Source organism: Natator depressus, chromosome 12, assembly GCF_965152275.1.
Source record: "Natator depressus isolate rNatDep1 chromosome 12, rNatDep2.hap1, whole genome shotgun sequence".
In the NCBI taxonomy this organism is placed as follows: Eukaryota; Metazoa; Chordata; order Testudines; family Cheloniidae; genus Natator; species Natator depressus.
The window spans coordinates 39,214,330-39,228,934 of NC_134245.1; the positions used below are offsets into that span (position 1 = coordinate 39,214,330).

The 14,605-nt window shown below is 42.8% G+C and overlaps 1 protein-coding gene across 4 annotated transcripts in view; it reads right to left on the minus strand.

Moving 5' to 3' along the window:
* Positions 1-14,605, minus strand: part of GALNS (galactosamine (N-acetyl)-6-sulfatase) — a 66,889-nt gene that overhangs the window by 4,632 nt on the left and 47,652 nt on the right. For all 4 annotated transcript variants that reach the window (XR_012641585.1, XM_074968911.1, XM_074968912.1 and 1 more), the window contains one exon: positions 1,747-1,864. Coding sequence is in view for 3 of the 4 variants with exons in the window: in XM_074968911.1 (XP_074825012.1) it covers positions 1,747-1,864 (118 nt within the window). In the remaining variant the exon portion in view is untranslated. The remainder of the gene's footprint in view (positions 1-1,746; positions 1,865-14,605) is intronic.

Here is a 14,605-nt window from a genome sequence, read left to right on the forward strand (position 1 = left end):
CGCTGGAGCAGGTTTACATTCCACGTAACTAACAGCAGATGGCAGTGACGCGCCAGCAATCTCTGCGGGCTGCGAACGGGAAGGCAGAGAGATTTCACACGAGCCCGTCTCCTGAAACGAAGGGCTCCAGACAATTTAAGAACAATTAATTCTGTTTTCTAAATATGTTTCTCACTTTCAAAATACATAAGAACACGGAAAACCCACTGGAAATGTCATAGGCTAAACATTCTGCTGAAGCAATAAAGATCCAAACAAACAAAGGGAATTTTCATCCTTTTGAAAACCTGGATTACATCTGCTTTAGACTCAAAGATTTAAGTCCATTCAGCTTTCATAGATCCATTCTTTAAACACCACGTCCTGAGATCCCTTCATGTGCCAAGTCCCACCTCCAACAAACCTGGAGTGAGTCCAGGCATAGGGGCAGTTTCTTCAAACCAGCACATTGAGAGAGCAGTGCAACAGGGGTTCCCTGCGCACTAGTGACGGGGAGCACAAGAGAGTGGAGGATTTGCCACATCAGTGGTGCAGAGGTGCTGAAGTTGCAGTGCCTATTCCTGTCCTGAGACTGGAGTAACAGCTACGAAGTGGTTGACCGGCTTTATTCCATAGCCAAACAGGAAAGATTCCTCTTCCCAGTCCCCCAAGGGCTCTTCAGTGCACAACCCAAGTAAATGGGCTTGGCACTAAGAACAGATACGGGGACCCACCACTAGATACATGCAGAAATTAAGAGAACCTTTCAATCCATTTATCAAAGCAGGCAATATAATACCATTGCTGAGTGATGACAGCTATTAAAGCAAACGTGAACAAATGCAGCACGGGAGGACTGATTCAATTGCTTCCCCCTGCACAACATCCAAGAAATGAAAACCCTAGAAATTAGAGATGGTAAAAACTTACAAGGGGACACTATCCATCTCTCTACTAACGCAAGACTGTTCCCTATGTTATATACTGTAGCCGTTGGAATTTGCCCTGGAAGATTATTTCACGGTCAGGAGGATTTTTCCTGCTATTCAACCTACAACGTTTTCCGTTTTTTCAGTTTCATCCCAGTATCCTAGACACACATCTCGGACTACACTAAATAATTCTCCCTCTTTGGGGTTTACAGGCTTCAGATCTTGCACACTGCTCCGTGCCCTTCTCAATGTCCCAAATCACCAAGTTCAGAAGGAGCTCAGTAGACATCAGGGACTTTTCGACTGAAATGCCAAAGCACAGCTATCAAACATGCAGTTTCAAATACAACCTGAACAGAAAATCAGCACTCCTCTCCATTTGCTGTGTTTAAGATCATGAAGACTTTGGAAAAACAGTTGTGGGAGGGCTTGGGGAGGTGGACCAAAGATACCCAAACCCATTGAGAACTACGAGAGCCCAGGTGCCAATACCATTGCTCACAATGCAGCTGGATTTCTGTGATGTGTACAGGGGATTAGGACGGAGGCGAAGGCACCAGAGCAGTGGATACTGTGCTATCAGTAAGGAAGGAAGTCACAGAGTTTATCACAGTGTGCTGGTTGACTATCCAGGCCTAAGGCCACTCACTTTGTACTATGGCATTCCACAGATAACCAATGGCTGTATCTTCAATGCAGTAGCCAGATAGCCCTTCAAAAGGACTGAATGACTTTTCTTCTCTAGCCCTCCTCAGTGTTAGCTGAGACTTTTAAGCTTTACGAAATACATTATAAGACAAGGATGCTCAAATTGATTTATGTTTTAATCCCTTACCATGACGGCCTTGTCACACATGTTTAGCTGTGGCTCCCCTGGCACCATGGTCTTCTTGTGCAGCTGAACTTTGGGGAATATTTGTTCCATAACTTCCTGGTACTCAGAGCTGGAAAAACTAGAACAATATGAAAAGCAACAGGAGCTATTAGACAGACACTACCCTGGTGTCTGGTTTGATGTACGGTATGTTTAGGGGACATGAGTTTGTACAGCGCATGGGACTTATGGCAATTGCTAAAATCCATTGGGAAACTGATGCCTGGTACGGATGCTCCGGGACGGTGCCTAGAGCACTATACAAACACTGATAACACATTGAAATAAGTAAATGAGTAAGTTGGGTAGGATTTCCAGAAGCATTGGAGGGCGCAGGATGTTGAACTTCCATTGAATTTCAAATCGGAATTGGGGGCCTTGGTGGTTTGGAACACCCCACCCATTTTCCCTTTGCAGTACTTTGCGACTTTGTTGCGCCCCGACCCAAGGATTTCGTATTTTATTTACCAGCGTTGACTAATTCAGTCTCACAATCCCCCAGTGAGGTGGACAAATATCATGAACCCCACTCCGCAAATGGGGAAACCCAAGAGAGAACTCACGGGACAGAGCCAGAGAGAGAACCCAGAGTTCCCAACTCCCCAGCCCATGTTTAAACCACAAGAATGTTCTCAGCAACGTTATTGTTGCTGGCTGGCACCAACCGGTTACATTCATACACAGGACACTAGTCGAGCTTCTCCCATTGACCTTAATGGGGAGTTGGCCGCCTAAAGCCCCCATGCAAAGAACTATGAACCTATCTCCCGTTAATCAGAATGATTACTTCAGGAGGTATTGTTTAAGTGGTTTACACTCTATTTCACTGTGGTAATACTTCAAATACTTCTAAAATGGAGGATAATACCCAATGATCTCATTTTGCCCATATTAAGAGTCACTTAAGAAACAGAGAACGGCAAATTGCTTCTGGAGATAAAAGGGAAACAATGCAACGTGGCCCTGACCCCCGGCTCTCTTTGCTAACAGCCGGAGCTGGCCACCAGCCCCACACTCCAGCTAATTTCCTTCTCTGAAAAACAATCGTATTTTGAAGCCCAGCAATGTGCCAACTGTTTCCAGTAAACCCTATAAATATCACATCTCCTCGGCAGCCTTCCAGAGAGAAGCTGAGTGTGGGGATGGGTCTGAGCTATGCTGATAGAGAACGAAAGGGAATTGGGAATGACAAGCTCAAGAAAGCTAATCTGTCTCTCTCACACCTAGCTAGCTGTATCCTGGATTAGAGAACAAATGTAGAGACTATCACCAGGTCCAGCTGTATGATTTGGTTGGACCACCAGGAGAGATTATTCTTGTGAAGTTCCCATTCCATCACACTCCATCTCCTTTTTTCTCCAATTGCAGAAGATTCTACAGTTCTATCTTACACCTGAGGCTATTCTGAAAACTGGGGGTCGACCAAACGTTTTGCAAGTCCCAAAGACCATCTCTGGCTACCACTCTTGATAGGAGCATTCAAAGCAGCAGCCACATGGCCAGTGAGTTGAGACAGCATTGCACCCGAATGGCACAATGGCCACATTGTATCTGGAGGTTCTCTGGTCACATTCAGCACACAGGACTTCCAGGATGACCATTTGTTAAAAAAAGTTATTCAGCGGAGGTTGTTAGGCCTTAAAAGCTAATCTATGTTGACATACAGGGAAGAGATCACAAAGAAGAGCCTGTGCGCTGGCAGGAGACACCACAAAGGGAAGCTCACAAAGGCTGTGGATGTAGTAAGAGAGGAGATGTACAATGACTTACCCAATAAATTGGGCACTGGAGCCTACTAAAATTGGATAGTTGTTTAAAAGGAGGAAATGAAACTATGCTGCAAAATTGAAAAGAGAGAACGCATCTCAAGCCTAAATGCTACTGTGATTGGCAGATCAGAAACCAAGATAGCTTGTGTACTTCACATGAAAATACATTCTAATAGCAATAGTGCTCTGTCCTTCTATTGCACCTTTCATCTATTGACCTCAAAGCGCTTTGAAAACCTTATTTGATCACACTTTGTATTAAGGTGCCATTTATAAAAGGGTTAATAAATGGTTAATTAATTGTTAGAGTCCAACGGATCAATAGGTTGCTCAAAACCATCAGACTTTTTACTGATGTGGTTATAATGATCTAAACACACATACTACTTATGTCTGTAACACATTTAACCCCTATTCAGCATTTATTAACCTTTTATAAACAATTTATAAATGCAACTTTAAGCTTCACATCTTCTTTGTAAAATACCTAAGGGTTATATGCTTCACCCACCAAAAGTGCTTTTAGTACACAGGGTTCAAAATTAGCTGGAAAACCGATATGTGGCCTGGCTGACAGGTAACAATGTGTTGCTGTGATTTTGCTGCTTTTTGCTCCATACATGTCAAGGCGGTAGATGGTGAAACCCTCCTTTTCATCATAATCACAGCCACTGGGTTTGCCCACAGCTCTACATCTCACCAGCCATCTGTTACCCGTGTCATGGTGCCGAATAGAATCGAAAAGGCTAGTGTCATTTACAGCATCTCCTTGCTCTAATCTGCACATGCAGGACATTGTTTGCGTGTTCCTCACTAGTTCAGTAACCAGAGGAAATCTAGGCCCAACATCAGTTCCTGTGAACCCATTTCAGTTTCCTCGACTGATCTGACAGAAACACCCCGATCCTTTTATCTATCTAGGGGTATTCAAACCACCCATCACTGTAGTACCTCAACAGTTAGATCCTTTCAGTATTTGGCACAGACTGAACAATTTCCAGAAGCATGGCCTGTTTGAAGCAGCCTGGCTCAGAAAATAGTTTCACATCTGTAAAGCAAGTGCAGTCTAAAACTTCAGGCCATGTCTAGGCTGTGTTTGAAAACATATGACCTAAAAGGTATTAGTGAATACAAGCTAAGTACTGTATAAACATATTCTTAAAAGTTACACTGAGCCTATACAAGTGTTTTAAAACATGCTGAATTGTGACAGCCTTACTCACCTGAAGTACTCTAAGTCTGACTTCAGTGGGACTCCTCAGGGTGTACAGGCCAGAGTACTAGTCAATGTAAGGTTCTCTCAGTCTGGCCCTAAAAGGTGTTAGCTATAACATGTTTTTAAAACACAACCCCTGTTTCTCATCTAGTCCTGTTCCAAGTGTGTGGGGGTATACCGGGGCAGTGCACTGGCCATGTGACTACTGTTCACTTTAAATTGGAGTCATGCCGTGAAATCATCATTCGCTCCTTTGTGGTTGTTATTTGAGTGCCAGTGTGGCTGGCCCAAAAAACAGAGGAAGACAGAGTCTCTGCCCCACGGAGTTCACAACTTACTCAGACCCACAGGCTGATCTGCTCATATCTACAATATGCTGGCTGAGGATCCCACGCTCACGTGCCATGCTTTCACAGAGCAGTATGTAGGGACTGTATTTAGTGGGTTGCCACTGCCCACAGCCTCATGGCAGAAGCATGTTTGGAGAAGGCGTTTGTAATACGAGTGTGAGTTTGATTAGTGCGAGTTTGATTAGGGGCCTGATCCTGCATTCCCACTGAAGACAATGGGGTGACTCGTAAGAGTCAGAGCGGTTCCTAGCTATGTACCTCTTACTCTTACGAGTCGCCCCATTGTCTTCAGTGGGAATGCAGGATCAGGCCCCAAGTGCAGAGTCTGCAGCATTTTCTATAAAAATGATATTCTCAAGCCAGGTGTTTGAATGTTACCATCTGAGTGAAGGTTCAGACCTCTCTGCCTCCAGGGCACACTGGATTTGTATTCTAGCTCAACAATCCTGCTGAAGGGAAGAGCTGGGAATAGCAGTGAAAGAAGAGAGAACGTGAGCAAGGGTTGAGCAGGTGTTGTTGAGAGGAGTTTGCTAAGAGATCCCCCTGTGTACATGAAGTTATTCCATGCTCAGAATGAAAGAACAGAGTGGACAAAGTCCAGGGTCATTACACTAATTGACACTTTACCTCCGGGAAGTCTCTGGAGAGCCAATCAGGGCTGGATTGCAAGCACTAGGTCCCAGACACAGGTGTGGCCTGTGCTTAGTTCATTTAGAGTAATTGTGCTTTGGCAATCTGTTCTCATCTCCTCCCTCTCCAAACAAATCCACATGTAAACTGCTCTGCTGTTAACCCCCCTCTTCCATGCCCTACTGTGAAATTAACATTTGGGGGAAGGGATGGAGAGGTCTTTAATGTACTACTTTGATTAACAGAGTATCATTTTAATCTTAGAATCCTCACAGTCCTTCACCTTCAGGTTTGCTACTAATTTTGAATTCTATTAGAAGTTATGAGTCAATTTCTTTATCTTTCTCATCACACATAAACCCGTAATACACAGTATACCCAAATCAGGGAGAACATTTTTAGCTAGCTTAGTTTTTGAGCTAGATCTTGGTTTTTAAATTATACCTTTTTCATGTGATTAATATACAAGCAGACTCCAATACCTCTATCCTGGGGACCATAGGATTACCTTATTATTGAGAGAAATGGTGCCAAATGGTCATAATATAACAAGTATCAGTGGGGTAGCTGTGTTAGTCTGTATCCACAAAAACAACGAGGAGTCTGGTGGCACCTTAAAGATTTCATGGGTCAAAAACCCACTTCTTCAGATGCATCTGAAGAAGTGGGTTTTTTACCCACGAAAGCTTATGCCCAAATAAATCTGTTAGTCTTTAAGGTGCCACCGGACTCCTCATGATAATATAACAAGCTTCATAGAAGTCTGACACCAAGCTATTTAATACTAGTGCTCAGATTTACAGTGTATTTTACCAGACATATGTGAAGGTAGTGGAACAACATAATATCTGGTTAATAAAGTGGCTTTTGTATTTTACTTCTTTCTCTACAGGAACTGGTTTAACAAAAATCCCTTTTTGTTTCTAATTATTAAATAATCACATCCAGACCCTGATGAGCTAATCTTATCTACTTCAGGTACCTTCTGGGTTTCCTACAGCGTCCACCACTGTAGTATCTAAGACTTAATCTTCTGCTATTATTCAGTCTTCCTTTGTTGCTGTTTTCCATTGTCAAGTTTATTCTCAATGTAAAATCTGTATTAGATGAGATGGAGACAACTGGTCTGGGCTCTGCTTTTCAGATGCAGCAAGTTGCACTGACTGGAAGGAGGCATGACATAAAGGGAAATGGGAAGAGGGTTAGAATTAAAAAAAAAACAGCCCTGAGACCCATATTTTAATCATCTTTTATTCTGGTAGCTTTTGGGGGCATTTTAATACAATTGCTCTTAAATCTTTTTGGCTCTTGCTGTGCAAAATTATCACACTCCTCCTATAATTCTCCTGCTGACAACATAGAAAGCCTACAATGAGCTAGGCCTGAGTGACTGCCTCACACCTTTTCTCTCCAAGGCATTTACAAATCAACCATGTTGTCCTTGATTTTTGTCTGAGATTCTAGCTGGCTCTATGTAGAAGCAAGGCCTTCTGAATTCAGAGGCTCATCTAGGGAGCACCCTTCCTGAGTATGTCAATCAGGTTCCTCTTGGTGGCTGGCTGTCTCTAGCAATCAGCAAAAGGATTGTCCATCTGGTCCATTTAATCTCAGCCTATTTTTAACTGCTCTTCTTTTTCTGGTGTTGAGTTTGTTTGGTTTTTTTGACCATTGTTGTAGAGTAAATACAAAATTAGGGAATCAGAGTTAGCTTAAGTTTGCTTAAGGAAATAGGTGCATTGTAAAGAAAGGCTCTGGCTGGCAAGTAAAAGGAAGGCCTTGAAAGAAACAAGTTATAAGGCAAAAGAAATGAAATAGGGAGGATGTCTGGTTCAAAAAAATAACTAATGAGATAAGGGGAAGTTTCCAAAAAGAGGGCCTCTGACCAATAGGGGTGCTGCTGATGGTTTTAAATAAAGCAAAAAAATCTGTCTTAGAAGGAGCCAACATGGATACCAGTATTACCTTAAAAAGGAAGACCGATGGGAACCCCGCTGCAACAAAAAAAGCTATTCGTCAGCGGGAAGGGTGGGAAGAGAGAAAGAGGAGACACCTTGGGGAAAAGGGAGATTGTAAATCTTATCTGGATTAAGACTGGAAATAAGGGCGAACTGTCTCAAACTGGTTGTTAGTGAGAGTATTAATTACCTAGGACATTGTTTGTTTGTTGAAGGGGATTTAAAAAGTTATGAACGTGAGGGTTCTTTGTCATGCTGGAGCATGCCAGGAATAGACAGTTTTCCCTAGGTCTGGCCTGTTTATAAGTATGCTGATCACATGCTTGTGAAATACTTTTTGTTACTGTATTGGGTGTTGTCCAACAGCCTAAAGAATAAGCAATTACATGTTTAGAGCAATTGTATAAACTACCATTTGGCCTTTGGACTTAATAAAGGAATGTGTGGTTAAATGAGTGTTTGATGGTCTCCCGTATTAGCATTAATTCCAACAATTGTGTTTTCTTGGGTCTCAGCTGTCAGTACTGGACCCATTTACACCACTTTTGTTTAAATGCTAACTTTAGAATTTAAGGTGTCCCTGAAGTGTGTGCTGGCGCCATGAAAGCTGCACACAATGATCAAATGCAGATTTTAAAGCACTATTGTTATTCAAATCTTTGCCATGGTGGTGGAGGAGAGTGGGGGAGGGAGGGAGAGAAGGCCTTGTACAAAGTGTCAGTGGCAGCTCTGGAGATGGACATCTTTTATCTATCTACAACGTGGGTGACAGCAGCCCGTGTCCATTTAGACAGGGCTACTACTCCTAAAGTCTAAATAGAGTGCAGTAAGAAATGCTGTTGCAATAACACTGGATAAAAGGAAACCATAGGGACGGCTGGACTGTGGCAAGTGTAGGCATGCATAACTGAGCTACAGTCCCGGCTGATTCAGGGTGAGAGTCTGGAGTTAGCCCTTCCTCCCAGTGGAAAGCAGAGATAGCCCAGACATACCATCACCTTCCTTCCCATGTGGGAAAGGGAAGTAACTTTTGTACTGATTAGGTGTTACCAAGCATGGAAACACCAGATGAGCTCTAGATCTTTCAGAAGATGAGAAGGGTAGTCCCCTCCCCCACACCTCCTACATCAATTTTCTGTCTTCAGAAGAGCTCAACAAGCACATGTTAAACAGGGAACACCACAATCCTAGAAAGAAAATATGGGGGGGAAGAGGCATGGGGGGATGTGGGAGTGTGGTTTAGCAGTTTTATCCGAGGCCTGGAAAACAAGAGATTCCTTGGTTGCAGAGTCCCCAGGATCACTGCATGACCTCAGACAAGGCACGGCCGCTTGCACCTCAGTCAAAACAGCTGTGAAACAGGGTAGAGCTAGACCCTCACTGAAAACCAGACGTTGCCTCGGAGCGGAGCGTTCCTGTATTCCATGCTGTATTGTCTCTCTTTTTTCCATCGGAGCCCTTATTGCTGCTATTTAGCTAAGTATGTTGTTTAACTGGGAGGATAGGTGGTGCTGCTGCTTTTACAGTTATGTTTGTGTCTTCTTAATTACTTGGTGGTGCTAAGTTTTGTTTTTGCTCCCAGGACTTATCACTGGGGGTAGCAGGTCACTGCTGGGGGGGTCCTCCTGTGTCATCTGCCAGTTGGACTTTTCTTCCTCTGCTCTCTGTTTGGCTAATTTCATTTCCATAACTCCTGTTGACTGTATTTCCCTTCCTCAGTCATCTGAGCATGGATGGTTTTACTCCAGAATGCAGTCTGTGGTTAACAGATCTGATATGGTCCATCATCAGGAAGATTGACCTCCTGGCAGTGACAGAGATCTACTCGTCTCTGAGAATCTGATCACTCCTGTAGCGTCACAGATTAGGGTGGCACTGTTCTCCACACTCTTCTACAACGGCTGGTTGGGCTGGAGGTGTTGCACGATTGGTGTTTCTAGTGGTAGAGCCTTATTATAAGTTAGTGCCTGCCCTGTAACCTCATCTAGGTGCCATGTGGCAGTTTCCAGGGCAGAAGTAGTTTATTTCCTACCTATTATTATGAGCAGTAGTAGCAATATTAACATACTACGTAGGAGGTACCCCTCATTAAGACCTGGACCTCGCTGTGCGAGGTGCTGTACAACCCTAGTTCACCAATAGAATTTGTGAGCGGTTTGCTGACTTTTCAGCCTTGTACTGTCCACTGCTTAATAATGGGCCACTTAAACAAAAATGATGACGATTATTCACCTGATATTTCTGTATTTGTTTCAATGCTGATTTGTGAGTCTTGATTTGAGGCAGCCATTTCTTGTGGCCACTCACTTGTCTAGACATTGTCTGGACCTTTTTATTAGCTGACTTTGCCCTTTTCAGATAATTTTTCACTTGAACTTTCATTCATGAGTTTGTTTCTTTTAATATTCCTTTTTGTGAAGCGTCACTCTCAGCTAAGAGGGTTACTCATCAAAATATTTGCAGGTGTTTATATAAGCAGAGGTTGATTTAATGGCTCACTGCAACACAGAGGTACCAATGTCTGGATTACAGAGGGCAAAAGCCCACAGATGTACTTAGACAAGCTGTCCTCCACAGTCATATTTCTCTTCAGACCCCTCCAGGCTGTGGGATGACTTGTTTGTTGCAAGAGGTGTTGCTGGAAGAACTCCAGGCATGTGCCTGACGTGACTGCTTCCTAGCAATCTTTCATTGTCTAACATCTGCTTGGTTGACACCAGGCTTCTGTTGTCTTGACCGAGGCATCTAACCATACTTCTCAGCAACTTTTTCAAAGTTTTAATGCTTTCCTCGGCACTCCTCCTTGGGCTGCAGGTAATTTGCAGGTGCTCTCCCTCAGTGCAGCCGCTGCTGTTTCCCTCTGGTTAGATGGCGAGGACCCAGCATAACTTTCCCTCTGATTGTCCCCTGGGTGAAATTATACACCGGTTTTGCTCATTCTGACGTTTCTGCCCTGACCTGTGAGGTCAGATTGGCTGCTCTTCTGTCAGATCCTTTCTCCTATCAGTTCTGTCAGGAGCTTCTTCCTCTCTTTTCTGGCCCTATAACTAGCATTGTTAATTCTTTGATGGTTTCTAGGATTTTTCATCATGCTCTTGTAAATCCTGTTTTAAAAACAGTCCTGTTGGATTCGGAAATCATTAGTAAATAGCCAATTTTGTGGATTCCAACTGTTTCCTCCATTCTAGACAACTATATTGTCTTAAATCAGAGGTCACTACTTCTCTAGGCCCAGAGTTTTAGTGGACTCCTAGTTTGGATGAGGATTAATCACTCAGATCGGATGGCAGTACTGACTGCCATTAATGACAAGCAATGGCTTTAGCTTTCTGTGCTGGTTTGTTAAGATGTTGCACCTCTGGAGATTTATTCTGACAATTCCTTCTGCACCTTCAGAGTTTGACTCCAAACACCTTCTTTATTGCAGTTTGTATTGGGTTTATTGTATTTTATGCTGTGCTAAATTTAGTTTTATATACTGTTTGCTTGTGTTCTTAGTGAGTATTGTAAAGCATCTTAATATAGACATGTGTGAATAAAGCTGAAGTATTTTTCCCCACAATTGGTTCTGAAGGTGCTAGCAACAGATTATTTTAATCTCTCTAAAATGTTGCTTGGATGCATGATATTCTTGGAAAGAACTGTTCCCTGTATGGTACTTGTGGGATGTGCAATACTCATAGAATCAAAGAATTTAATAAAGGAAAAGACTTATTAAATCACCTAGTCCAGTCTCTGATATATTCTGTAACAAAGGCCTTCTACAGTTCCAGTGGATTTAAATTAATCTGAAGGACGAGGAATTGTGTCCTGAGAGGAGAATGAATATTGCTTGGACTTAGAGAAATGCTTCTCCCCAACGATGTCAGTGTTAATGTATGATCTTATGTTTTAAAAAATAACCCCCCAGAGCTACAAAAAACAACATAAGACATAAATTAGTGTCTGTCCCTCAGCCTTCTTAGACATGATCATTAACATCTCAGATGACAAAGACACAAAACTGGTTCAATCCTTACCACACAAAAGTGAAGAAGATGCAGGTAATCAAGGTTCTTACTGGGACCAGTACGGACTTAAATTACCCTTTTGGCAACAGAATGCTGGTTTTCCCTCTGAGGAGCATTAATGTAGGGACTCCCAATGGGCAAGCTGCCAAAGGGGATAATTAAACTAAATAAAAATACACACCAGACACACCAGTAACATCCCCATAAATGAGGATAATTTAAGTATTACATAGGATAGAAGACCTGCTTTCCATGATGTTTCCAATGTGACCAGAGACAAGAGAAGAGTAACATTATATGTTGCAGAAAGGAATATTCATTTACTAAAAATAGCCTTTCCATTATGGTTTGCATATCACAGAATCATAGAACATCAGGGTTGGAAGGGACCTCAGGAGGTCATCTAGTCCAACCCCCTGCTCAAAGCAGGACCGATCCCCAATTAAATCATCCCAGCCAGAGCTTTGTCAAGCCTGACCTTAAAAACTTTTAAGGAAGGAGATTCCACCACCTCCCTAGGTAACAAATTCCAGTGTTTCACCACCCTCCTAGTGAAAAAGTTTTTCCTAATATCCAACCTAAACCTCCTCCACTGCAACTTGAGACCATTACTCCTTGTCCTGTCCTCTTCTACCACTGAGAACAGTCTAGATCCATCCTCTTTGGAACCGCCTTTCAGGTAGTTGAAAGCAGCTATCAAATCCCCCCTCATTCTTCTCTTCCGCAGACTAAATAACATCACTGCTTTCCATAATCACGTCATAATCTTACCATAAAATTCAATCAAGGCAACAGCTTGTGTGTGTCCAGAAAGCAATGGAACCATATGAGAAATGACTACAGACGTATCACTGGAATTTAGTTCAATCCTCAAAACATGGATGTTGAAAGGAATGCTTAAACTATCAGGCAGCAGGTGCCCTGCAGACAGACACCTCCCAGATAAGCCTCTCCAAAATACAGACCAACATAGCCAAGATAAGATTTCTGATTATCTAATTTTTGGAATGGGGCGATTTCCACCTTCCGCAAAAAACACAGCCATTAACCCAAACCGGATATAGTCTCATCTGGAATCCCAATCCAGTAATGTAATTTTACTGAGCTGAATTTAAAACACAGCAGCAACTGCAAAGAATAAGATGTGATATGATTTGGTTTGTTCATTAGTGCTGAAATGCAATAGAAAGAGAGCAAATGCAATGGGATTCTGGAGAGTTTTATACACTCTGTAATGTACCTCTAGGGTGCTCATCTGTTATGAGAGAGAGAAGTGAAAATATTTTTTCTCCCCTTCTCTCTCTCTAGTGAGAACACTTAGTGGACAGTACAGGCTCTGTGCTGTTGAAAATAATGGAATGAGTGCATCCACTCAATTATTTAAAATGGTTGAGTAATTGCAGTCCTGTCAGTTCAGAAAACATCTCTTTAGAAGCCACTGCGCAAAACCATTTCTGTGCAGGTGGTCATGGTGGCCCCAGTTTCCTCCTTATTTACTTATACAGTCTATAAATCAGAGCCAACGGGAATGGAAATGATAGCATATCCCAGTCCGCCATCTGACTGTGCTAAAACTCCCATAACATTCTTCCTAATCAATGGAGAAGGGCAGAGCCCAGCCAGACTTTTCGTAGGGTGGTTGTAATTGAACTTACAGGGCCAGATTCACTTTCTGGCTGGGTTAGCTGATGCCTGCTTAAACCCTTGCAGAAATCATTTGAGGCAGGAAGTCTGCTAGAGGTGCAGGTTGCAGTGACACAGTTATGGGAGATTAAGAGGCCAGCACACTCCAAAGAGTGGGCAGGGAATCCACCAACTCAATTACTCTCTGAGGAAGCTCCCACAGGCTTGAAAGCTTCCCACTTGCCATGACAGAATGCAGGGGGAAGGTACTGGTGACAAAACCTCTCAGAATGTGCTGAGATGGGAAAGGGGAGGCTTGGCCCTGGAGAACAAGCGCAGACAGCAGACTAGCTTGGGTGTGCATGTTCACTGATTTGCTATTCTGCAGCTACCCTAGAGTCAGTCCTGTCCATGGGACACAAAAGGTAAGGGGTGTTGGACATTGGACAAGAGCTACTAGACAGTCTAATGACAGGTTTCAGAGTAGCAGCCGTGTTAGTCTGTATCCGCAAAAAGAAAAGGAGTACTTGTCGCACCTTAGAGACTAACAAATTTATTAGAGCATAAGCTTTCATGAGCTACAGCTCACTTCATCGGATACATCACCTTACCTGATCACTCTGGTTACAGTGTGTATGGTAACACCCATTGTTTCATGTTCTCTGTGTATATAAATCTCCCCACTGTATTGTCCACTGCATGCAACCAATGAAATGAGTTGTAGCTCATGAAAGCTGATGCTCTAATAAATGTGTTAGTCTCTAAGGTGCCACGAGTCCTCCTTTTCTTTAGACAGTCTAAGCCAAGCTGGGACAGGTGCCAACCCAGTGGCTGGCCAAACCATTTGAAAACTATATTTTGTTCCGTTCTCTATTTGTTAGTTTGGAACTGTGGTCACCTGTCTAAGCTTTCTGGGGAGTAACACCTGATCTTCATACAGGTTTTAAGATACAGCTAGCAAGTCTATTGAGAAATATATAAAACAGACACCCCTTAGGTACTGCCATATACCCAAGTTGATATTTATGCTAATGTCCTACACCACCACTTGTTCCCTAAGAAATGTGTCTCCCTTCCACACATAGCTATATGATCATCGTGGATTCTGCTTTAACTGCTAGACTGGCACAATCGCCATATCAGTTTCATTCGATGCATTAGCCTGTTCATATCCCTCTTGGGACAAAATAATAATCAATTAACAAAATACATACCATTAATAATGAATTAATAAGATGGACAGCAAGACATGAAAACAATATAATGC